Source organism: Polyodon spathula, chromosome 12 (assembly GCF_017654505.1).
Source record: "Polyodon spathula isolate WHYD16114869_AA chromosome 12, ASM1765450v1, whole genome shotgun sequence".
NCBI classification, from domain to species: Eukaryota; Metazoa; Chordata; class Actinopteri; order Acipenseriformes; family Polyodontidae; genus Polyodon; species Polyodon spathula.
In genome coordinates this window covers 11,604,143-11,629,662 of record NC_054545.1, presented here as the reverse complement: position 1 = coordinate 11,629,662, position 25,520 = coordinate 11,604,143, and the positions used below count along the sequence as shown (strand labels likewise).

Genomic DNA, 25,520 nt, shown 5'->3' with positions numbered 1-25,520 from the left:
TGCTAAAATAAGACAGTGTGGGTGGAGTTTGATTTTAGACAGCTTTCTCAAAATGCAAGGCTGACGTACAAGGAAGTTGTGCTCACAGGGACTCATGGGAGTTGTAGTTTATATTATTTCCAAAACTGATTTATTCAATGACATTCTATTAAAAAAGAACTACAACTCCCACAGTAGATCTGATGTATTTGTCAGGCAGGTTAAGCATCGGGTATTATGTAAAGGAAGGTACAGTATTTGTATGTTGTGTTCATAAAAATATGAATACGTTATAGTGAAAGTGTTTTTAAACAAGTAAAGGTGCCTTGTATTTTTTATTTATTTATTTATTTTTACAAATGCCAGTTCGGTTTGCACATTTAGGGGTTCTATATTGGTCTTATACGCAACAACTCATTTGCTGGATGGATGCAGTCAGATTGTTGTACTGTTTCTCGTCTGTATTGATTTATATAGCTACACACAAAAAGATGTACCCAGTCAGGAACATCTGTTTTTAAACTGAAGCTGTCGAAAACAAAATTTACTCGGCAGGCGCGTTTTCTTGTGTCGATGTACCGCAAATCCTAGTTGAACCTCGAACAGTACCAGAATACCAGAGTACCTGTTAATAAATAAAATAATAACAAACACATCACAAACCATGATACATGTCTAAAATGTGTGTCTAAATGTACTATTTAACCTAATTTGGTGACAACGAATATACAGGGACTATTAATTTAGTTAACGAAACTAAAACAATCTTAAAACAGCACGTCAAATCTCGATTACCAACAGTGCTCTCTTCTTGATCTTTCAGATGATCCAAAATAAACCTGACGAAGATGACTATTGGAACAATTCAAAGTTTAAGGCCTTCACGTTTGAGGATGAGGATGATGAATTCTCCCAGGTACTCACTCTAACGTTCTGTAAGCAATAAACTAAGGTGTGTGGATCTCTCTGCCATGCACTTTCATTGAGATTCAAAACTCATCTTATGCAGCAATCCAATTTCCCATTCACAGCACATCCTGCCACTGCCACTGGCATTGCATAAATAGTCTTGGCTGTTGTTGGATAACCTGGAGAAACTTGGCGTTATTGCACTTTCGTCTTCATTTTGTTCCATTGCATTAACATCCATGGTCACAAATAGGTCCTATGTGGACACTGTAATCTGGAAGAGCTGTTATGTGTGTGCAGCGAGTATCAAGAAGATGTCTTTGAATACTTTAAAAGATCTGACCTCTCAAACATGACCCCATTTCAGGGCTTGTTTTCGTCCGTCATTGACACCTCTGCCTTTTCTCCCTGTATAATCCCATAACTTTACAAACAAGATAATATTTTGATATTCTTCCTAAAATACTTCCATATCTGTTATCATCTGAGATGGTGAAGTTGGTGGCATCCAAAAAGTTTGTTTATTTGGTGTGAAATTATCCATTATAGCAATAGCTAGAGAAGCAGTAAGTGTACTTGGAGACATCAATGATGTCATGGATTTTATTCATGAAGAAGCCTGTTATATCTCTCTACACTAGAGTGTGACCTGTATTTATCACTTAAATATACCAACCCTACAGATTCTCATATATATAGTTTTGATACTGCTTTAATTAGTAAGGAAGTACACATCTGTCCTGAGGTTTCCCTCAGTATGAAATATGAGCGTGAACTCATAGTTTGTACTTGTGTGTTCAGCTGAAGGAGTCGAAGAGGGCTGTGAACAGCATCTTTGTGGCCGATGATGATGATGAAGATGATGATGACGTGGAGAAGGTCAGCTGGAGTGGAGAGCCAGTGGGAAGTATGTAAGAGATCCTAATGAGAAATACTGAGGGGGATCTGCAACCTAAGGTGGTTGTAACAAAATGATTCCACAAATCTTGGGCACGGGTATTACTACACTGGGTTAAAGTTTGCTTTTAATGAAAATGTGTTTGCTGTAACACGTATTTCTTTCAAAACTGCACATTAGAGATGTATGTAGCTAATGGAAGTGCAAAGCAGGTATTATTCACATCATTATTTTGTTAGCTGCAGTGTGTAATAGACACATTATATTACTGTTACATTCTTGTAGTTTTGTTCTAAAATAAACATTTCAGTAATATTAAAACAAACTTAAGTTTAGGTGTTTTGTGGTGTTCAAGGTATAATAACAAGTCCTTTTAAAAAATAAATGTATGTGTATAAGGCTGCCAGTGTGCAGCATTTGGATTGTATCTAATAAAGCTCAGATGTGTGTCTAAAATTACACTAAAATGAGTCTTAAAAATTTAACTTGTATTATTATATAAATACTAGTTTACAATGACATCGGCGTTTAACATTTGACAATGGTTAAATGTGTAAAAAAACATAACTGAGCTCATTATATAAAGTGTTTTTTTTTGTTTTTTTTTCTTGACAGCCTGTTTATAGTGTGCTTTATCCTGTTGTTTATTCACAGGTATCACCTGGTCCATCAGAGAGACTGCTTCCACTAACAGGATGACAGGAGAAGAGCGAGATTATGGATTCCCAAAGACTGAGACCACAGCCCAGATTCCCTCCTTGCCCAAACAAGGATCCAGTTATTCCTTAAGCAGCTTATTTAAAGGTTTTACCTTATTTGTATCTTAAGATGGCCATGCAAGTTGTGAATTAAAATAACTAGAGGTGCAGTTGGAACATGATATCTGGAGGGTTATCCCTGATTGGGGTCCTAGAGTGGATCTCCTGGTAAAAGCACAGCTGTGTGGAGTGCTGGGCTGTCATACAGTCAAGAGAGCGCAGGTTTGCGTCCCGGTCTTCGCTGGGGATTCAGGAGGTAGTGTCGCATTGGCTCTGGCGCTCCCATGGGTTAAATCCAGCAAAACTGCACAGCGGACCCTACTGGCCAGGTGCCTGGAAACCACAAATGGACGCCTGCAGGGCTGGCGCTTGTCCTCCAGAGATTGCTGACACCCGGTCTTGTTCCTGGGTGTGAAAGAGGAAATTTGCTTGGTCGTAGGATTAGAGGAAGCCCACTGAGCCTTCAGTTCTCCGTAGCTGTGTGGGGAATTGATGCATTTAACGAACATAATTGGACATTCTAAATTGGGCAGAAAATTAGGTGTAATTAGACAGAAGCAGCAGTTTCATATCATTAAAAACACTACTCTAAAAACAATGTCATACATTCAGTCTGGGATTAGAAACATTTACACATTGGTAGTTCTTGGGACCTACTGATTAAAATGCATATAATCTTAGTTATTATTCTACATTAAGCTGATGCATTTGGGTTATTTATCTGATGCACTGTCATACCCAAATACTCTAGTCCAATTTCAAGCCATAGGGGCACTACAACTAAATGCTGATCGGTCAACACAGGACCTTCTCCAAGGCACTTGATAAGTAAAAGTAGACTAGGTTGTAAACTGTACTAAGGTACCTGTAACATTGAGCCTAGGAAACATAGCAACAGACCTGTTGTAGTTTTACACGCAAAAAGTACAAAGTAGAGCAATTGCCTTCTACAATTCAGTGACATCCAATTTAAAGAATCCAGTAATTGGCAGTGATGGTTTTGAGGGTAACATTTTAATATAAATCTTGCTGCTTTGTTCATATCACCGTAATCAAGCAAGGGTAAAATATGTCTCTAAATTAATATGATTTCTTCATTGGAGCCTAAACCTTTTTGAGCTAAATAACACAAAAACAATACCCATCTTAATATGAATTTTATAATTAGGATCTTTGAGATTTTTGAAATACCAGTTGAAATGCTGCTATTCAGATGCCCTGAGTATACTGTAATCAGTATATGTAAGCAGTGCAATTGGTATTACTGTGAAACCTACTCTTAAATAATAGGAATTTAAATTGTGCTAATCAGAGGCTCATTTTTGTTTTTAGGACGGAGCAAACTTGGGAATTTCCAGGTACTTTCGGATTGTAAGTAGCACTGAACCCTATCCTTATGAAAAAGCCCTTGGTGTAGAAACTTGATGCTACCATATCTATACTGACTCTTAAGAGGTTCTTCATAGTAAAGATCATTTTCTGACTTCAGGTATTCACTGGGTACCCGTGGGTTACCGGCCTGGAGGTATATTTAGATTTTTTTTAAAGGATATTAAGGTATTTTACAAAACTATCTCGACTTTGTTGCCATTTAAATTGCATAACCAATTTTTAAGCATGGAGTGAAAGCAGATTTGCAAACCCACCGTGTTTGTATGTTTTCTGAATTTATTAGCTGTTTACAGCATTAATAAACAGTAACTAAATCAGTGTTCTTTATTGCTTTATCCTGATCAGTGCAAAAAAAACACACCTTCCTTCTTCTATTTTAAAGCTACCAACAACCCCTCTGTTAGAAGTTTTGCCCCAGAGCTGCGAAAACCAAAGTCTGAATACAAGGTAAGGATGTTAATATTTTCACGTAAAGTACATACGTCATTCGTAGCATCTTTTATTTTATTTTACAGTTTGAGCATGTAGTGTTTTTTTCTGTGTTGACAACTGCGCTTTGCTGTTTTAGGACTACATTAGTGACTGGAGTCCGGAAGATACAGTCAGAAGGATGCAAAAGGGCAAGGTAAGAACTCTCAATCATGTTACTCAACATGCCTAAATCGGAGAATGCTACTAGACAATAGCCATCCATTATATCTTTGCCAACGCACATCATCAGTAAAAAGGTCTGTGCGGCAGACATCAAAGCACTCCAACAGCAGGCAATGCAAGTTGTTTTCTGAGTGCTCAATGTAAATACAGGCACTGTTAAATCAGCATTTCTTAAAATGGGTTACCACGGTCACATGGTGTTTTTGAGCAGCCACAGCTCTCTTAATCAACCTTTCAGTGCTGTTTGGAATTGTAATTGAAACTTCTATGCAGCTTTCATTCTGTTTCACTAACTTCCCTTCTTTTGTTAGGGTTTGGCAACTTAATCAATTTTTGTTTGTTTCTTCTTTTGGCCGATATAATAAAGAGGTTTAATCCCAGTAACTGTGGGATTAAACCATGAAAATAGGGTCCTTCTGGTTTTATATACTTCAGATAGACTGTTTTGTGCTGTTAGAGGTGGCTGTTTACATAACCTTGGAAGACAAAGATTCCTATTTTAATTATTGAAACAGTGGCAGTTTTTGTATCTGCAGCTGTTGAGTTAAATTAAATAGCAGCATAAATAATTAGATTTCTGCTCCAACCTTCCTCCGACCTTTGGTCCTGTTTCTCATCCCTGTGTTCAATGTTCTGCTGCAGCCGTACTCTCTTGAGAGTTTCCGCTCCCTGAAGGATAAGCTGCTGCTCCTGGATGAAGCCGTCCAAGTACACGACGGCAACATCATCACAGCTGTGAGTGTCCCTGCCTTAATATCCCTCTTCCTTCTGTGATGTGACTGCTATAGGAGGCTGTGTATCAAACATTCCACAGTTAAAGTATGGTGTTTATTCCATTTCAGGTTCATTTTATACTTTTGAGATAAAAGGGATTATGACATCACCAACAATCTTGGGCCGACTCTGTATATTGTTTCACTGATTAAGCCGTGTCATGATGCTTTACATAGAGAATTCTGAAAAGCCATAAAAAAAAAAAAAAAAAATGTAAATTTAAAAAAAAAAAAAAAAAAAAAAAAAAAAAAAAAAAAAAACATTGAATCTTAATTCCATTGAATCAGAATGCCCCCTTTAGCTTTAGTTAAAACTTTCTGAATATGATCTATTGACAGGTATGGAATTCACACCTCAAAGTAACCTTTTATACCAGAACGAATCTGTGATTATGATTGACTGCTTCATCCAAGTAACATTATGATCCCTCCTGTCTTACTTACTTCTTTCAAAGAAATGAAAGAAGTAATTTACAAACCGCTAACCAAGATCATGCAGCAGTCTCTTGACACAGGGGTGGTACCGACAGACTGGAAAATTGCAAACGTAATACCGATCCACAAAAAGGGAAACAAAACTGAACCAGGTAACTACAGACCAGTAAGCCTGACTTCTATTATATGCAAACTTATGGAAACTATAATAAAATCCAAAATGGAAAATTACCTATATGGTAACAGGGTCCTGGGAGACAGTCAACATGGTTTTAGAAAAGGGAGATCGTGTCTAACTAACTTGCTTGATTTTTTTGAGGATGCAACATCGATAATGGATAATTGCAAAGCATATGACATGGTTTATTTAGATTTCCAGAAAGCTTTTGACAAAGTCCCGCACAAAAGATTAATTCTCAAACTGAACGCAGTTGGGATTCAAGGAAACACATGTACATGGATTAGGGAGTGGTTAACATGTAGAAAACAGAAAGTACTGATTAGAGGAAAAACCTCAGAATGGAGTGTGGTAACCAGTGGTGTACCACAGGGATCAGTATTAGGTCCTCTGCTATTCCTAATCTACATTAATGATTTAGATTCTGTTATAGTAAACAAACTTGTTAAATTTGCAGACGACACAAAAGTAGGAGGAGTGGCAAACACTGTTACAGCAGCAAAGGTCATTCAAAATGATCTAGACAAGATTCAGAACTGGGCAGACACATGGCAAATGACATTTAATAGAGAAAAGTGTAAGGTACTGCACGCAGGAAATAAAAATGTGCATTATAAATATCATATGGGAGATACTGAAATTGGAGACGGAATCTATGAAAAAGACCTAGGAGTTTTTGTTGACTCAGAAATGTCTTCATCTAGACAATGTGGGGAAGCTATAAAAAAGGCTAACAAGATGCTCGGATACATTGTGAAAAGTGTTGAATTTAAATCAAGGGAAGTAATGTTAAAACTGTGCAATGCACTAGTAAGACCTCATCTTGAATATTGTGTGCAGTTCTGGTCACCTCGTTATAAAAAAGATATTGCTGCTCTAGAAAGAGTGCAAAGAAGAGCGACCAGAATTATTCCAGGCTTAAAAGGCATGTCATATGCAGACAGGCTAAAAGAATTGAATCTGTTCAGTCTTGAACAAAGAAGACTGCGTGGCGACCTAATTCAAGCATTCAACATTCTAAAAGGTATTGACAATGTCGACCCAAGGGACTTTTTCAGCCTGAAAAAAGAAACAAGAACCAGGGGTCACAAATGGAGATTAGACAAAGGGGCATTCAGAACAGAAAATAGGAGGCACTTTTTTACACAGAGAATTGTGAGGGTCTGGAATCAACTCCCCAGTAATGTTGTTGAAGCTGACACCCTGGGATCCTTCAAGAAGCTGCTTGATGAGATTCTGGGATCAATAAGCTACTAACAACCAAACGAGCAAGATGGGCCGAATGGCCTCCTCTCATTTGTAAACTTTCTCTGTTTTACAGGTTTTAATTTTTTTGAAGAGATCGTTAAGTAAAGGTAAGCATGCTGTATCCTTTACATTATCCTGGATAATAAATTAAGCAATTGCTGTTTCCTATTTTGTCTATTTGATTATTGGATGTTATCCTATGATTTCAGAAACATGTCAGGCATAATATGGAACAAGCTGAACAATTCCTCTTATGAAGCTTTTGATTTGGATTTTCCTGTTGCTATAAAAAAAAAAACTTTTCAAAAGTGTTGTCCTTAAACCAAGTATAGGGTATAATGATATTCTCAGTGGAGGATTTACTTCCATATACTTACTTTTAGTCATCAAATACATAGTATTTTTAAATTGTATTAACACTTTGTAGAGCATTCCTTTTCTTTTTTCTTTGATGTAGTCATTGGCAATGCGTTTTTTACCCCATACCAATTGTATGTATTGATCTTGGTCCACGCCGACTTCGAGAAACGGTGGCAGACACACCAGTCCTCTGAAACATGCCCTGCCAGGCCATCTTTTTTCGCACTGCAGGTCCACTACAGTGAAGCCATCAGAGTGCTAGAGGACAACACATATATGAATGGCTCCACAGCAGACCCACAGGTGCCTTGTCAGCAACATTGTGCTGAGCTGAAGATTACCCTGCTGACCTGAGCCCTCCCTACCCATGTGGTGCTCGGCCAATTGTGCACCGCCCCCTGGGAACTCCCAGTCACGGTCGGCAAATGACATCTCCAGGCTACAGGGCGCATCCTGCATTCCATGCGGAGTGCCTTTACTGGATGTGCCACTCGGGAGCCTCCTTTATAGAACATTCCTACAAACTTAATTGGACATGAAATGAGTTTTAGAAACACTTTATTGCTGCTTGTGTTTTTGTCATCTGTTTTTCTTACATATTTTTTTTCAGAAATCCTGTTTCGGGAGTTGGTGTCAAGACAAATCGCACTGCAGCATTTTATCCACTTTCTGAAGGAAGCAGGAGAACAAATACTACTTCTGGAACTGCTTAAGTAAGCAAGATAACTATTTTTATCTGACTACTTTGTACAGCTTGGAAGCTGCAAGCCTTTTGTCAGACAGAGCCTGTTTCAAACAGTGCCTAGTATCTCACCTTTACACAGGTGTAACGACTAGTATCTCACCTTTACACAGGTGTAACACCTAGTATCTCGGCCTTTACACAATTGTAACGCCTAATATCTCACCTTTACACAGATGTAGTGCATAGTATCTCACCTTTACACAGTTGTAATGCATAGTATCTCACCTTTACACAGGTGTAACGGTCGAGATAGAGGCAGGCTTCCACAGGAAATCAGATTGAAGTTCACTGCCGTGATCAGCCTGTAAATCCAGAGAATGAAAGGGTTCGATTCCAATTATTGTTCAGGGTTGTCATGTTGTGATGTTGAATAGTAAGTAATACGTGACAGTCGTGTACCCTAGTGCTAATAAATACAGAGCCGCCACATAACATGTTTCTGACTGTAAGACACAAAACCCTCAAATGGTTATGGTCACTAATTAGTTTGAGGCACAATATCTCACAAATGTATTCCATTTGCATGCAGGACCCTAGGAAGGACAGAAGATATGGCTGTAAGTATACTTAGAGTATTATTGCAATATTATTGCTTTACACAGAATTCTGTATCTCTGAACTTTCATACTACATTGATCCAGTAGCCAATTCGAGGGCTAAAGTGCAGTTACCTTGTGTTTCTGTGTAATAAGTTCAAGTGAAATATCTTATAAAACATTTATTTAACAGTGGTAACTGGTGATAAAGAAAACAAAGTTTACTATATAAAACAATGTTGAAGTGGAGTGCACTATTATTATTCTTTGGGGGTCTTTGTTTTAATCTCATAGTGCAGACCGGTACCAGTTCTATAGTCACAATCTGCAATAGAAAGCAGGTATCCTTATTTGCTGGTATTTTATATTGTTATTTATGGGTAATATGTCTGTGAGGAATGTCTCCTTATGAGCCAGGTAGAAGGCTCGGGGCAGTAGATACTCAGACTGCAAAACTACGAAGTGAACACTAGAGGTCACCAATGTTTGGATTTGAAAAATATTTTGTTAGGGGCGTCAGAAAATGTCAATAATTGCCAAGATTTAAGCAGTACCATTGAACTATGATGTTTCATAAAGGGAGTGATGGTGAATAGTGGTGTAATATGATTTATTGTTGGTGATGCACCCCTGGAGAAGATAATATACAAACCCACCCCCCATGCATTGCTTACAGCTGTTACAGTACAGGGAGCATTTGAATATCCAAGATGAAGTCCAAAGAAAAGACTTCCTGAAAGGCTGCATTAGGTGAGGTTGTCCTGAATTTTTTTAATTTTTTTTTGTGATGAATAATACATCTGTGACATAGTCAAAACAACTTATCAAAAACAAAAATACAATATTTTTTTCTTCTTAAAGTAGAAACTGCTCGGAATGATAGCGAAAAAGAAAAGGGGCAGCAACACAGAAACATTGATTTGATGATTAATTCTCTTTAAATTAAAATGTATTTGTATTCTTGTTGAAATGTCTCTCAGTATTCACAGTATTTTGTTGGTATGGTGGTGAATGCAGTACTTCTTGTTTGACATTTTCACAGTCCTTTACATAGTGCAGTACATGGCCCTGTAACAAAAGAGCAGTGCATAATATTTGCTTCCCCCAAACCAACTTCATTTAACATCTAGAAATTGTGTGCAAGAGCAGTGAAATGTAATCCGCCACTACTGGCTTCTGCTTAAAACAAGTGAAATAAAACAGGATTTTCTTTTATTTCAGAGCCATTTATAAATGTATTCAAGAGTTGTTTTTTTTTAAATATTGTATTATAATATGCAGCTAAGTGCATCAGTGCATTGTTCTGTTGGTCTGCACTTATCTATATATTTATTTTGTGTGGAACATTATGTTGGCCAAAGCTTTCTTCATTGTAGCTGTTTGTGAGTCTGACAAGGTGGGCTTTGACCAACACAAGTTGCTGTAAATAGTTGAGTATTATTTTGTTGTTGTGTAAAGCCCCGGCTTTCTTGTTAGTCTCCCTTTTTCAGTGGATGATGCCAGTCACGTTCAGGATCACTACACGTTACTGGAGAGACAGATCATTGTAGAAGTAAGGAAGACTGACTCTGTTGGTCATCATATTGAATTGGCTGATATAGAGTGAGCTGGGGATTAAATAGCAATGAGCCTTCTGCATCTTTAAGAGCTTATAACCAGGAATCAAGATTTTCACAGAAAGCCCTTGTAGTTAATTTGATGGTGCTTTGATCTTCTGCTTCCAACACTCAGTGAGTGCATTGAACAGTGTATGAGACACAGCGGAAGTTGTGGTAATGTGGAACACATCATCTGGCCACTCTGACCGATTTTCTGGTCTCTCTCTGTTTCTGTGTTCAAATACATTTTCTCAACCATTGCCATCTAGTCCCCAACTTTATATCACTTAAGTTTTTATGTAATGTGCTCATCCATAATTATGAAACAATAAAAAATGAAAGGGTACAAAGCTACAAAAATGAAAGGGTTGCTTTGGACAAGAAAAAGCCTGAACTTTATTTGTGTTTCGTATCGTTTGGACAGGTGAATGACAAACACTTGGAGAGAGCCGGACAGACAGAGATATTCAAGAAATACCCCAGAAAAGCTTCCATATTAAACATGCCCATCATAACCACACTCTATTACTCCTGCTTTTACCATTACGGGGAATCTGAAGTAAGTAGATTCATTCTGCCTGTGCACTGCTAGAAGCAGCAGAATGCAATGACAGCCTACATATCCTATACATATAAAAGAATAATGTCAAATGATGGATCCATTCAGCCTACCCCTTGTAAAGGCACTGCCTAGTCTAGTACTTCTGTGATTTATATAAAATTTGATTTAGTTTAACAAAACTATTGCCACGCAATTTTTAAAACCTTTAAGTGTTCTTGTTGTGTGGCGTCTCTTAGCTTTTAGCTTGCGATTCCTAGCCACGTAACTTCATCACACTGTCGTATAATAACCCTTCTCAGAAATGGAAATGCTGGGTACCACTGAGGGACAATATGGATTGAGAAATATAAAATAGTGAGAACATTTTGTAACTGTTTTCTTTTTTCTATTTTTTTCACCTTCAAGGGAATGTACAGCAGCCCTACAAACATCAAAAAAACTTTCAAGGTAAGTCTTGAACGGTAAAACTTGTGGTTTCCTTTGTGATTTTTTGCTTGCTGTGCTAGATAACTGAAAAAAAGATGCACTGGTCTGTTGTACTACTAAATAAAAGAAAATTAAATACATTCTTATTTATTGTTCTCTTTTATAGTTTGTTATATATATTTCAGGGGGAAAAAAGGTCACAGCCACAAATCTTTAAAAATCCTTCCTCTTGATTTCTGATGATAAGATAGAAAAATAAATAAATAAATAAATTAGAAAATCTGCGTCTCATCCCTGTCTAGGGAAATTACAGGGGGTAAAAAATCTCTATGTTTTGAGGTTTGTGGTATCAGTCTAATATTTCTCCAGGATATCTGAGAAACGCAATCTCTGTTCCCGCAGGGACCTGCGTCTATCCATTTAGGTGGAATGTAGTTTGAGAGAGCTTGGAGACTTACCTAAACTAACAGTCTTGTTGTCAGTGGAGGAGCTGAACTTTCAGCCCAGAATCTCCTGGCTGTTAGTACTCTGTTTACAGCCTTCTCCCTTGTGAAAAGAAGAATTCATTTAAACTTGGTTTGTTTTCCAGATTTCAGACAAACAGTATTTATTAGCAGCACTGGGAGCCAGAGCTAAACTGAAAGCATGGAAAGATGTGGACACCCTGTTTACTACAAAGGTAATAGAAGAATATCAAATTCCTTCATTTTAAATGCAGTACTGACCCCAGATATTAGCTGTTCCTAAACTTATTTTTAGTCTGTTTTAAATATTTAAATACTATATAGAATAAAAATAACTAGTTTTATACTGACCCTTCTGTTTTTCATTGCAGAACTGGCTGGGTTACACAAAGAAAAAAACCCCAATAGGATTTCACAGAGTTGCTGACATTCTGCATAAAAACAATGCACCAGTGCAGGTAGGCTGTTAACAACCTCTTTATTTCTGGTGTGTTAGTTAAGTTGTTTGATGTACTCAGTGGGCTTAAGAGAGTAGAGTGGCTATCAGAAGTTACCCTGTTCAAATATATATAAATGTAATATGTCCATTGATTTAAAGATGACAGTGAGATGTGATGTGCTTGCCTCTTGGCAGTATTCAGATAGTTGCTGTATTACAGATTGTTTTACAGTGTTGTACAAGTGTGCTTAATAAAACATATTGTTTACTGCCGAAGGAAGACAAGAGAACAAGATTATAAAATGATCCTTCTTCACAGTCTGCCCTGGTGTGTACATTTATTTATTTATTTTAAAATAACTTACTTGCAAGAGCTGAAGCTGTGGTTTTTTTTTTTTTTTTTTTTTTTCAGAAATGCTGATTTGTTTAAAAAATTAAGATCCAAATTTGTATTTATTAGCCTTACTTAATGTGCTCACAGTTAACAAGATAACGTCTTTCCTCTTGTGCATTCGCTAAATAGATCTCAAATGTGCTGTTTAGAGAGGAACACATGTCATAGCCAACATGACATATTTTTACAACACCAGGTCAGGAAAACTTCTCAGTTTGCTTACTTTATTTTCTGGAAGGCTGTCACCTTTTCACTTCCTAGGCTATTTCACCTTGTGGTTGTGACTAATGGCAGAAAAGAAGATGTGGCCTGAGAGCAATTTCACAAATTACAAAGGGAGAGCATTACAACCTGAATGCAAGGCTTGCAAACTGAGATTTCTTTAGACAACTTAAGTACCTGATATAGGTGAAATCGCAGGCTAATGGCCCCTTACATGGAAAATCTGTCCCATAAAGTAACAAAAGAAAGAAAAGGGGTCAGTGTTAATAAAATAATAATGATACTTGTGTAGAGAATTATGTATTTAGGTGGCTGGTGAAAAACACAGCTCATAGTTTACAGTCCAATAGTGAAAACAGCAGACTTGCATCTAATTGCAAACATTAGATTGACCAGATCACAGGATCAGTGAAAACTTGTTAAAACAAGCTGATAAGAAACAAAGTAGATCCTGGGTTTAAACTCGTCAATGGAACATTAAGTTTATAGTAGACTCATCGTCCTTGCATGTGGAGTGCATCTTCTTAAAGGTGTTCCTTCGTTATTTATTTTTAAGCGTTAATTTGTTTTTAAGTGCAGTGTACGAGGACGTAAACATTCAGAATTTTTAGAATTTGGACTGTTTACTGTACCTGTACCGAGTATGAAATATTACATGCTGTTCTTTAGACCCATCTACAGTGCTTAGTGTCTTAGTGTTCCCCACACACATGCAATAAATATGTCAGTCTGTCGTTATGATAAGCACCCTACTGCCTTTCAATTTCTACCTAAGTTTCACATGGCAACCTTTTGTAGGTGCTTCAGGAGTATGTGTGTTTAGTGGATGACATGGACCTGAAGTTAAATCTAGCATTGAAGTACAAGTGCCACGACGTTATCATTGATGTAAGTACAGATCTCCTTCCTGTGTTCAAAATTAAGTTTTACACGTACAACATTTTTAAGGGTTGTTCATACAACCCAAACTAAAGAAAAGATTTTATATATATATATATAAGTGGCAGAGTAGGGGGAGGAGGAAAATGTAGTCCAGGGGTTACTACAAGATTACATCCCCCCAGAATGCCACAAGGTTGGAGTTGAGCCAGAAGCTCTAATATAATACGGACACCTGCCTGTGATTAAGCAGGCAGGTATAAAACCAGGTAATGATAGTCTGTCTGTGTGGAGGCCAAAGACCTGTGTGGTCAAACATAAAGAGAAGGTACTGTGTGTAACAAGTGGGTTTTGTTACCGGCAAACGGCTTAGCCATCCGAATTTTGAGTTTCAAAAATTGCAAAGCACTCCTAGGTGGAGTTAGGCTTTTGTTTTTGTTACAGTGTTTTGTTTAAACCTTTTCTTTATAGTAAAAAATAAAAGTGCTAAACTTGCAGTACTGTCTCTGGGTGAGTGCCGTTTCATGTTACCACAAAAAAATGATTATATAAAAAATGATTATATATATATATGTTAATGTGGAACTTAGAAAAAAAAAGAAGATATAAGAAGATGTTGAGAGCCTTTTTTGTGTACACAGGTGAGTTTTAAAAAGTCACCAGTATGTGATGACTGAAATAGAAAATGATATACAAAGTGAATTGAACGCATTTTAAAAGAATTGATATTTCATAATCGTGCCAAGTTTCTCAATAAGTTAATAAGATACTTATGGTTTGTCTTTTAACTGTGTTAGGGTTTTGTAGTCAAGCCCGCTCTTTCATATTGTGGTTATGACAGCTCTTGGCCCTGAGTGGTTGCTGACTTAAAAATACACTATATTGAGTCATGGAAAACAGTTATTCACTGCTGTTGAACCAAGCAGACTACGATAAATAAAACTCGCCAGTTTGTTCAAGGTCAGTGAATATATGGAAACAAGTTAGATGGCTGTTTTTTTTTTTTTTTTTTTAAACTCTTTCAGTTTGGTGAAATACTGCATACTTTAAAAAAAAAAACTTTGTCAAACATTGCGATCTATCACAAGAAAAAAAAATAATGCATTGATAACTCGTAACAGAAATTGAATAATCTTAAACTAATGGTATGCAAAAAATTATAAGGAAAGCAAACGTGTGGTTTATTTGAAAACTGAGAATATCGGAGGGTACAGCACTTACTGTAATTAGGTTGGAGTGCCATATAAGAGTTGTTTAAAAAAAGAAAAAAAAAAACTAGAGAGAGTTGTTCCTGTTTATGTGCCCCATACTGTCTCTTATTGTAGTTTAGAAAGTTTTAGTTTCTGGGTCCCATACTGTTTTTATGCTTTCGCAGCTCTGTTCACAGATTTCTATGCACTGAATAAAGCTAGTTTGAATTGACTGTAGTTTACAAAATGAATCTTACCTGTTGTGCACTTCCATTTCTTTTAGATATCTCAAATGTGCAGTTTTGAAAGAAATACATGTCATAGGAAATGTTTTCAAGTGAGAATATGTTTGCTGTAACAGGTGCTTGCTACGATGAAACTTTTGACGTGAGACCTCTGGCATACAGTGGAAGTGCCTTCACGTCTCGTTTACTTGGAAATACCTTTATAGGAAATATCCTTTATATCCTTAATGTGAAAATTAACACAATATCTTTTACTACGTAAAATAGTTTTCCGTATATATATATATATATATATATATATATATATATATATATATATATATATATATATATATATATATATAATTTAAAAACAGGTCGTGTTTAGACAGAAAAAATACATGACTGTGCATAGATAAATGCATGTTACATGTATACAAGCTGAGGAATTTATTTAAAAAATACTGACAAACCACCAGACCCCTCCAACCATGCACCATGTTTGTCTTTTGTGGTTCAAATATCACAGCACTGGTTAGGCAAATTACTTGCATTATTAAGACATCAAAGGGAGTGGCTGATATCTAAGCCTGGCGTTGTATCTTTCTGGGATAATTATGAGGTAACCTGACTCGAGTAAAATTAAAATAAAACAAGAGTAGACTTGTTAATTATATCTGAAAGATACATAGTTCATATGTATAATGTTGTTGTCTTTGCAGTGTATGTAGGAGAAACCAAACTGTTAGATGTTTCCAAACTAGTAATTCGTAACAGAGATATTAATTTTATTCATGGTAGTATCATTGACAAAAATAAATCTTTCTCTGGATGAAAAGCTTAGTAAATCTGTCCCTCTGTGTTTCAGGCAAGCTCTTAAACTAACACGCATTCAGATCTGTAATCACTCATACGCACTTATGCAGTACATATATAAAACCAATAGCTTAATAATCAGGTTCCTCTGCTCTGGTTGTGAAGTTCCTTTGTAGCCGGTAGCTGAAGCATATCTTGGGATCCTCTCGTTTCTAAACCATGTTCCATTTCTTTGTCTCAGACATACAAAGACATGAAGGACCGTCATCAGTTGATGTTGTACAGGTGCAAAGTAGACAGAAGCTCCCCGGAAGAGAGGAAGATTGATGACATCCTTAGCAACACAGTAAGCTTTCATATTGTCATGTTAACACGTGATGTCCTGCTGCCTCCTTTGTTAAACAGAAGACTTTGCAATGTCATTCTAATGTCATTAGTTTTATTTGTCACAAGAAAAATCCCATCAAAAAATAAAGGAATTTAACCTTCCTATATGCAAATGGTTTACACTCATTTTCTAAATATAAATTGTCGAGTTTTTTCTGTTTGGCAAGAGAACTAACAAAAAATAGTTGCAGCTGCCAAGACAATAAAACCTTTTCCAGCACCTTATTAAATACTGCAGGGAAATGCTAGACATTAATGATGAGCTATTATGGTACGTCTATGGTAAAGGGATTTTATTAAAAAAAAAAAAAAAAAAAATAATAATAATTCTGTTCGTATTCATTATTCTGTTAAGTTTCCAGAGTGAGTTTCTAGGAATTAACTTTTTTATTTTATTTTTCAGCAAATCCGATGGAAAAACTGACACCGTGCAGTGGGAAGACTGGACTGAATTGATTGCAGGGACACTGATACTTGCTAACACCAATGAATATACTGTACATTCCGTGACGATGCGACGATTTTATTAATAAAGTTAAAAAGTATTCACTAATTTTATCAATTAGCAGAAATAATTAAAAAAAGAAAAAAAGCTGGGGAAAATGTAACTGTACCCATCACTTAAAGTTATGTCCTGCATACAAGACAATCGTTCCGTGACAGTAATTATGCTGTCAATGCCTCATGCTGCAATCAGGCTTTGATGAAGTAAGGGCCATGTACACTGGATGCTACACGTTTTGCTGACCTGGACATTGACCTTTTAATGAAGGTGTCTATATTGAGTCCTGTGACCTTTCTGTAGCACTGACACAGTGCATTCATTTCAGTCATGCTCTGTTGCCAGCCTTGTGAAACACCCCTTCACTGCCACATTGTCAATGAAACAGGTCACACTCTTTTTCACATATCCATTTTTCTTCATGTTTACAAACCTTTGCCGTTCCCTTACATTAAGACAGATTGCAGTTACTTAAGTAATAATTTTCGCCTGGAGATAAACGGGCTTTCCAAAAAGACATTTTCTACAAGAAAATGGCATGAGTGAAAAGGTGAAGATTAGCATATGGAAATGAATCAGACATCTTTTACAGAGAGTAGACAAACCAAGGTAACCATAGAGAAAGAGTGCGTGACAATAACGGGGGAAAACTGAACAAGATGGATGAGTGAGATAGCAGCAACACATGAAGTGGATCGTCAGTACTCATGTGAAAGTCGGGGGCAGGAAGCAACACGTTTTCCTGTTATAATAGGTTGTGAGTATTATGGGATTTTACTTCAAATGATTGAAGACGCCTTGGGGGTTTCCAGCTGCAGTTTAGATTACCTGTTGTAGTGACCTCTGTTCTCACGCCACAAATACGCAGTTCTTGGAAGAGAAATGGAAAGTTATATAAAAACTGCTGTAGTAGGTCTTCAGTTGGCAGGCGCTTGCGTGTCTCAAATTGCACAAATAACTTTTCTGCACATTTCCAACCGCAACTTCCCTGAAGGAATTCAGAGGTGATAATCATTTCAGTGGTCAAATATCCCTCAAGATGAATTAAACGCCTTGCAGGCTCATCATATGGAATCTGTGCTGCCATTTGACAGGTAAGTTGCTGAATTATACCATTCACTGCACTGCCACAAATTGCTTATAGAGTTGCTATTTACGTAGTTCTTCACAGAGGTGCTCTGCAAAATCGTGCACACCAGCAATCGCCTAGTGTGTGTCTCAGCTTGAGTGCTCAACATGCATGCCATAATAGAAGTCTTTACTTCACTGTGGATCACTGCAGCTTTTAAACAGCATATTTTAATTTCGTCAACTAATATGACTAAATTATAATGATATATATATAATTATAATATATATATATATATATATATATATATATATATATATATATATATATATATATATATATATATATATATACGAAGAAATTATATGGTGCTATCCAAATGCCTTATATTGTAGAATAACGATTAATAATGATTACCTAAGGTTAGGACTAAGTAATATGTAGAGGGCGTCATTAAAAAAAAAAAAAAAAAAATCGTATCATAAACTGATGTGGGTGAATGGTCCATGTTCTCATTATTTACATGGCATTGCTGTAAATAATGCACACACGTTTTAATTAGGCAGTTATTTATGCTAATGCATGTATCAGTGTAAAGATATATTTTTAAGATTGATAATATATGTATATGTAGCTACCCTGTGACCATTACTAATCCTTCTCTGTATTTTCCTGCCTGCTGCGCACGTGCTTTTCAAACCTTGCTAGGGGTGGCTGCAGAGTTGACAGGGATAGTGGTTGAAACGGTTTCATCTCTCGACTGCATGCAAAAGCTAATATTTTGATTTTAATAAAGTCAGACTTTATCAGATGTATCTGTAGTATGTATGCGTGATTGTTGTTTTGTTTTTGTTTTTTTTTTGGTGTATTTGCTGATCAATTGTTAGTGTAAACTAATTACAATCATGATTTGTAGTTGTTACTTTGTTCACCGATATGCTTTTCATAAAGAGGTTTATGCTTTTCCTGACGTAATGTCTTTCAAGCCGAAATATATCTAGTCAAATTGTATTGTAGGGCTTGGCGTCTAGAAAATTATTCAAACATACTGAAATATATAATAAAACAAAAGCACAATACAATGTACAATAACGTGTGTGTGTGTGTGTTGGGGGGGGGGGGGGGGCTTATAATATGTGTTTTTTAAATAAAGTATATTTCAGACAATTTTAAAATAGACCTACTTGCAATAGTATACGCAATCAGACTGACTGACTCTCATTGGTTAAGACGAAGATGAGTCAATAATCAGGGTACTGAACTGTAGTGTAGTACGTATATTGCTGGCAATTTGAAAAGCAGATCTGACACAGTGGGGAAGGAAATGTTATGTGGTGCGTTTGTATTAAGAAAGCAGTGTTGCAAAACGGTAAGTTTGAAACGTTGTCCTGGAGTATTGATGTTTATTTTAAAAAATTGATGTTATATATGGACCTGTACATATACCTGTACAAATTAATTTTTTTAGCCTAAAAATCGGATATTTTGCCTATATATACTCTATATATATATATATAATATAATAGAGATAGTACGGCTGGTTAATATAATATATATATATATATTATATGCAAGAGTTTCTCTGCCATTGCCTGACCTAGAAACATGCATTGTTGTTCAGTCCCATTTAACTGGGTACGGTGCTTATGAAAAAAAAAAAAAAAACCCAGACAGTGTTTAATTATTAACATGTCTGGCAAAATAGCAGGGGTGCTTATTTTATTTTTAACGATTGTTATGTATTGTTTTATTGAATAATAGTGTTCTGAAATTAAGCCAATTGACAGCCGTATATCTGTTTATCAGGTGTTAATGCGGTTTTAGCCACAGAAAAGGCTATACATGGCTTCACCACACTGCAAAACCTTTATTTTGTGTTTCTTAAAATGTACAGTTTTACGTATTTGCATGTATATATATTTAGCATATATAATATATATATATGGTTGTTCTGTCAAGCTCCTTTTTATATTTTTTATTTTTTTTTTTATAATGTATATATATATATATAGATATATATTGGCAGTCACATGGGCCTGTAACAAAATTATTAAATTATTAATAGCATATATTTTAGCATGCTGTTCAATGTTATGGGTGTGAGAGGCACAGGTTTTACTAGATAACAAAGGTTGTCTTTAAAATTTAAAATAAGAGATACACATATACAATATATATATATATAGATATATATATATATATATATATATATTTGTATATATATATATATATATATATATATATATATATATATATATATAGTTTGCTACAGAACACATAACAATTTGCTGCATGTCTGTCCTGTTATCACTGCTTATTTTAGGGTTTCCGGGTTAACCAATCGTCCTGGGCCCCCAATACTTAACTGTTACCAGGCACACGTTTTTTACAATTGTTACGCAGTGGAATAGAAGCAAACGCTGTAACAACTCCCCAACCATTGTTTTTTTTTTTACAGAAAAGTCGCAACCAAGAAAATACAAGATGACTAATAAGTATTTGATTTATGACGGCAGTTTGGGATTGGCGTCCAGTGGTCCTGCAACAAAAATACTTGCTTGTATTGTAAAGAGCAACCTAATAAAGTGAATAGCAATGAGAGAACTCTTAACTATATACATCGTTGCCTCGTTTAGACGATTTGTAATATCACCTAGTAGGATAAATCCCTATTATTATTATTATTATTATTATTTGGTTATGTTATATATTTTATAATTCTATATATATATTATATATATATATATATATATATATATATATATATAGACACAACACACACACACTGTTGTCACCATTCATATGCGGATGTGTTAGTACTGCTGTTATTTTCATAGAACATGTCTCTGGTTTTGATAAAAATGTGCTTGTCTCCCAATTTACTTAACTGTTACCGGCACACGTTTTACTATAGTACTGCAGTCTAGCAACGCTGTAACAATAAACCATTTTTTTTACGTTCCCAATACAATAGTATTTGATTTTGACGTCAGGGGAAAATCGCAACTGAAAAGAAGAATAGAAAAAGATGACTAATAAAGTACGGAAACCCCCCAAACATACTAACACAGGCACACACACAAACAGAGCACACGTGTATTGCAACAAGGCAAATAACCGCTTGTATTTTATGTGCGTATTTAATTACAACAAACCTAAAAAGTGAATCGTACAATTACAGAACATCTTAACCCTTAGCACGGCGTTTAGACTTGCACAGATTTCCTACATATCAACTAGTAAACTAGTAAATTATTATTATTATTATTATTATTATTATTATTATGTTATGTTATATTTGTTCATTTCTGAACCGATTCAGTATCTTTTAGCCTGTTTGCAATATTACATGCACATTTGACGTGTGTAGGTCTGCTTCAAACATTCGCATTAGGCGGTGCCTATTGAGTAAATTCCATGTCCACAGTTTTGATTAATTTTGCTGCCTGCTAAAACAGATTGTGCTGTTGATATGCTGGAATCTGCACCCGTGATAGGGATGTGTAAACTGGGAGAGGAGTCCTTTCACTTGTCCCTGTGTATGTTTAGAGCTTTACAATTTCCAAGTCTGATTAAACTTGGTCAGGACATTCTTTAGCACAAGTTATTGAGAATATTTGGAGATATACAGTAAGGAGGAACATGTCTCTGTGTTTTCTGCTTTTATTATTGCATTGTGTACAGAAGCAGAAATAGTTTAATCTTGTAGGACACAAGCTTCCTTCCCACTTGAAACCAGCTTGCCACTGTGTGCATGTTTTAGCCACAGAAAAGGCTATACATGGCTTCTTCAAGCTCCCTTTTCAAACTTTTTTTTTTTTTTTTTTAATGTTATACGGTACAGCCTGGTAGTGAATTGGCAGTCCATGGGCCTGTAACAAAATTATTAAATTATTAATAGCATATATTTTAGCATGCTGTTCAATGTTATGGGTTGAGAGGAGGTTTTACTAGATAACAAAGGTTGTCTTTAAAATTTAAAATAAGAGATACACACTTACCTGTTTAACAGAAGGGTGTTCAGTTTCCAGGTGGAAAGCCCTTGTGTTAACAAAGGATCACAATAATGCTGTTTTTTTTTTTTTTTTTCTTATTTGGCATGAACAAATGTTCTGGAGTTCCCATGGAGACAGGGATTCCCCACAATCACCCAAGTTACTGTCACAAGAAATATGCGGTTTTTATTTATGTGCAAATGGCCCGGAACAGATAGTCCTCTTGTAGAAAGTGGTCCAATGATCAAGATAGGTGAAGCCTTCCCGTGTGCACCACGTCTTCAACCATTGGTTTTGATTTATTATTTCCAGCTGTCCATATGGTCCTTTGCAAGGGGGGGGGGGGTTTTCTCTTTTTTAATTTCCTTCCTAGGGTTTTGCAGGGATTTTGGTCTGTCTCTTCCAATGTTGTTTGTAAGTCCTGGGTCGTCTCCTGTTCGTTCTAGGAGCCTGTCCACGTTTTCCCAACACAGGAAAATCCCTTGGTGTTGAGTAAAATCATTTTTATTTGGTTAAACAGCAACAACAGAAAGCTTAGACTGTACCCTTAATAAACCCATTCATAACTATGAGCAGACTACAGCATCAATAGAAATGCTAAAACAGTGGATTTAGAACAAACTATTGTACTGATAACCTTAGCCTTCACCATTCACATTTTGGGGTAGAATTAATAGTTCTAATTAATAGTATAAGTATAATTATCCTGTGCGGCTAGTTTGGAGGTGGAAGAGTGATCTGCTCAAATAAGTCTTGTAAATCCAATGCATAGCTCCACTTTTTAGATGATCGTTTAGAGGATTAATACTGACATATCTACTTCATTTCCTAATAGTTTCTCAAATAGTGGCCATATCCCACATTTGGCAGCCACATTTAAGTAAAAGCATAAAATACATATTTGCACAGGTTACTAATAGCAAAATCAACTTGAAAGTAGAAAGAAGAAACTAAAATAAGGTTATCTAAAAATGAGACGCAAATTATAATCTATCACTGACCTTGTGTAATGTGCTCAGGCACTATTTATGCAAATGTACTTGTCCTTTTGTGACTTAATATTTCAATAGCTCTCATGTAAAGCTGACTGGGGTTGGTTGCATTCAAAGGAGTGGATTTAATGATCAATGTTGTTTGGCTTTTCTTTGCTTTTTTATCAATTTAAATCATAAATAGGGCATGAAATAAAAATTCCTATGACAATTAATTTTCTAATAAGTGTATGCTGATCTACTTAGCCGTGATCCAGACTACTTTCCTTTGTTAGCAATGTGCAAAACATTTCTAAATCATAAGCTTATCTCCAGTGACATATGCTCTCTTATCACATCCAGTTGTCTTGAAACTTGATTAGGAGATTGTTTTGTACACATTGTACATGTTACTGAGAGCATCAGATGGTATATGGAGGACGTTTGTTACAAAAAGTTGCACTCAGAGACAACAACAGAAAGTAATGAAAATAGGGCTAGTAATTTCATCTCAGAAACCTGGGATTTGAACACTACTGCTACTATTGCTTCTTCTTTTCAGTACTGTAGATCTTCTGTCATGCAAAGTAACTGTGATCTCTTTTTTTATTCTTCTAGGAGCATCAAGAAGCTGGAAATAAATTGATGGAAACAATGGCTAATAATTCTAATGAGAGTATTATTTGCAGACTTCCTTATGATGAGGACAGGATTCCATTAGTTGTGTTGTACAGCATTGTTTTCATCATTGGAGTGCCTGCTAACTTGGTGACTGTATTTTTAACTTACAAGCAAGTCCGGAGGAAAAACGTGCTGGGGATTTACCTTTTCAGCTTGTCATTATGTGACCTGATGTATTTGTCCACACTACCCCTTTGGATGTCTTATGTCAACAATGGCCACAAGTGGCATTGGAGTCCTGTGAGTTGTAAGATCACAGGCTATGTTTTTTTCAACAACATGTACATCAGCATTTTCCTCCTGTGCTGCATCTCTATAGACCGATATGTGGCTGTGGTTTATGCTGTGGAGTCCAGGGGCATGAGGCAGCAGAAGTTGGCAGCCATCATAACATGCATCATCTGTGTAGTTGTGCTAATTGTCCATGTCCCTGTTTTCACAATGAAAGAAGACGACACAGGCCAGGACTTCAGAAGATGCTTTGAGCCAGGTAAAGCCTCTGCAATAGTTACAGGGTTTAACTATGCCAGGTTCTTCATTGGATTTTTCCTTCCCCTGTGTATCCTGGTTGTCACCAACTACTTCATCCTAACAAACATTCAAGCCAGCACCGGCCTGCGTAGTAGATCAAAGAAGAAGATCAAGTGCCTGGCGATCATGGTGATAGTTCTCTTTCTGGTCTGCTTTGGGCCGTACCACATCATTCTGTTACTCCGAGCCGTGATGTATCACATTCCACAACAGGGACAAAACTGTGAGTTTGGGAAACAAATCTATATACCTTATACAATTTGTTTGGGTTTGTCCACATTCAACAGCGCCATGAACCCTATTCTTTATGTCCTGGCCAGTGATAACATTCAGAAGGAGATCAGGAGAGGACTGCTTAGCTTTCGAAGCGGCACTTCCTTGCAGCAGAGAGGCACTGACAGCAGTTTGCCCAAGTTTCCGCCCTTGAAAAACTCTGTGGATGCTGAACAAACACTTGATTAGTATTTCCTCCCAGGAGTTGAGCTGTTTGATCCTTTTTTGAAAATTTGTGTTTTATTTGGATTCTTTTCTGAAAGTACAGTTTCTGTTCCAGGACTGGAAAAAATAAAAAAGAGCAGCTATTGACAAACTCACAGAAAAACATGTGGTGACTGCTTCTATTGGCTTTTATTCCTTTCTCAGGGGAGCTACTGTGATTGTACATAGAATGATTAAACATTTATATTTAAAAATAAATCACACAGGAGAAATAAAGAGTTTAAAATGTGTTTTTTTTAAATAATAATGCTATGCACTAGGATGTGTGTTATAAGACTTCCTAGATACCTATTTGAAGAAAACAGCCTATTTCAGCATTATATAGTTCTATTTGTTTTTTAAATGAACAGACCACCTACAACTTTATTTCAATATTTTTTATTTGCTTTCTGTTCACTCTTAATGAGTTTTGGAAAGTTTACGAGTTTCTGATGTTGGTAAGCCCAGATCAGAAAGTCTTTTGTTTCAAAATGTTTAACCTTGTAAGGACCAAATGTTTTCACTGATACGTGGGGTTGCAGAACATTAATGAAATTACATACTGTATATCTTTGACTATTAAAAACTTCCTATTGGAAAAAGAAGCAAGAACAATTATTCTCATTAAAGTTATAATGTATGTTTTGCTGTAATGTATGCACTTTTCAGTGATGGAGACTAATCTATAAGTAAAGGGTTTAGTATTCATTGTCTGCTTAAAATCTCAGAACTGATGCGCACTACCTTCACCAGCTCAGTTATTAGCATTCAGGTGAAATGTATTTCCCTAGCTGTTTCCTCAATAATTAACTAGAAAACAAATAAATT

The 25,520-nt window shown here is 36.2% G+C and overlaps 2 protein-coding genes across 8 annotated transcripts; both read left to right on the top strand.

Moving 5' to 3' along the window:
* Nucleotides 1–173: 173 nt before the first annotated feature.
* On the top strand, nucleotides 174–17,019 carry LOC121324495 (spermatogenesis-defective protein 39 homolog). 6 transcript variants are annotated; one of them, XR_005951243.1, is made up of 21 exons: nucleotides 174–228; nucleotides 803–895; nucleotides 1,690–1,795; nucleotides 2,441–2,590; nucleotides 3,877–3,915; nucleotides 4,034–4,069; nucleotides 4,319–4,383; nucleotides 4,505–4,561; nucleotides 5,233–5,325; nucleotides 7,298–7,331; nucleotides 8,195–8,297; nucleotides 8,859–8,886; nucleotides 9,542–9,615; nucleotides 10,342–10,417; nucleotides 10,888–11,022; nucleotides 11,431–11,472; nucleotides 12,041–12,130; nucleotides 12,287–12,373; nucleotides 12,636–12,682; nucleotides 13,769–13,858; nucleotides 16,321–16,409. XR_005951243.1 is itself a non-coding variant. In XM_041266461.1 (21 exons), the coding sequence occupies exons 2-21, from the start codon at nucleotides 803–805 to the stop codon at nucleotides 16,888–16,890; spliced, it is 1,524 nt and encodes a 507-aa protein (XP_041122395.1). In that variant the 5' UTR covers nucleotides 174–228; the 3' UTR covers nucleotides 16,891–17,019. The 6 variants fall into 6 exon arrangements, 5 of the variants coding, with proteins under 5 accessions (XP_041122395.1, XP_041122397.1, XP_041122399.1 ...); XM_041266461.1 differs by lacking the exon at nucleotides 12,636–12,682 and adding an exon at nucleotides 16,870–17,019 and having other exon boundaries at nucleotides 16,321–16,425; XM_041266462.1 differs by lacking the exons at nucleotides 174–228; nucleotides 12,636–12,682 and adding exons at nucleotides 281–300; nucleotides 16,870–17,019 and having other exon boundaries at nucleotides 16,321–16,425.
* A 96-nt stretch (nucleotides 17,020–17,115) lies between these two features.
* On the top strand, nucleotides 17,116–25,287 carry LOC121324496 (probable G-protein coupled receptor 132). 2 transcript variants are annotated; one of them, XM_041266467.1, is made up of 2 exons: nucleotides 17,116–18,062; nucleotides 23,622–25,287. In XM_041266467.1, exon 2 carries the CDS (start codon nucleotides 23,649–23,651, stop codon nucleotides 24,675–24,677), a length of 1,029 nt encoding a protein of 342 aa, XP_041122401.1. In that variant the 5' UTR covers nucleotides 17,116–18,062; nucleotides 23,622–23,648; the 3' UTR covers nucleotides 24,678–25,287. The 2 variants fall into 2 exon arrangements, with proteins under 2 accessions (XP_041122401.1, XP_041122400.1); XM_041266466.1 differs by lacking the exon at nucleotides 17,116–18,062 and adding an exon at nucleotides 19,239–19,406.
* Nucleotides 25,288–25,520: the final 233 nt, after the last annotated feature.

Bases quoted from the DNA above. Each gene is read 5' to 3' on its own strand.
- LOC121324495 (XM_041266461.1), top strand. From the start codon at position 803: ATGATCCAAAATAAACCTGACGAAGATGACTATTGGAACAATTCAAAG. The intron at 7,332-8,194 runs GTAAGCATGCTG...ATTTTTTTTCAG, and splicing joins GAAGAGATCGTTAAGTAAAG to AAATCCTGTTTCGGGAGTTG. The intron at 11,473-12,040 runs GTAAGTCTTGAA...TTTGTTTTCCAG, and splicing joins ACATCAAAAAAACTTTCAAG to ATTTCAGACAAACAGTATTT.
- LOC121324496 (XM_041266466.1), top strand. From the start codon at position 19,362: ATGTTATGTGGTGCGTTTGTATTAAGAAAGCAGTGTTGCAAAACG. The intron at 19,407-23,621 runs GTAAGTTTGAAA...TTATTCTTCTAG, and splicing joins GAAAGCAGTGTTGCAAAACG to GAGCATCAAGAAGCTGGAAA.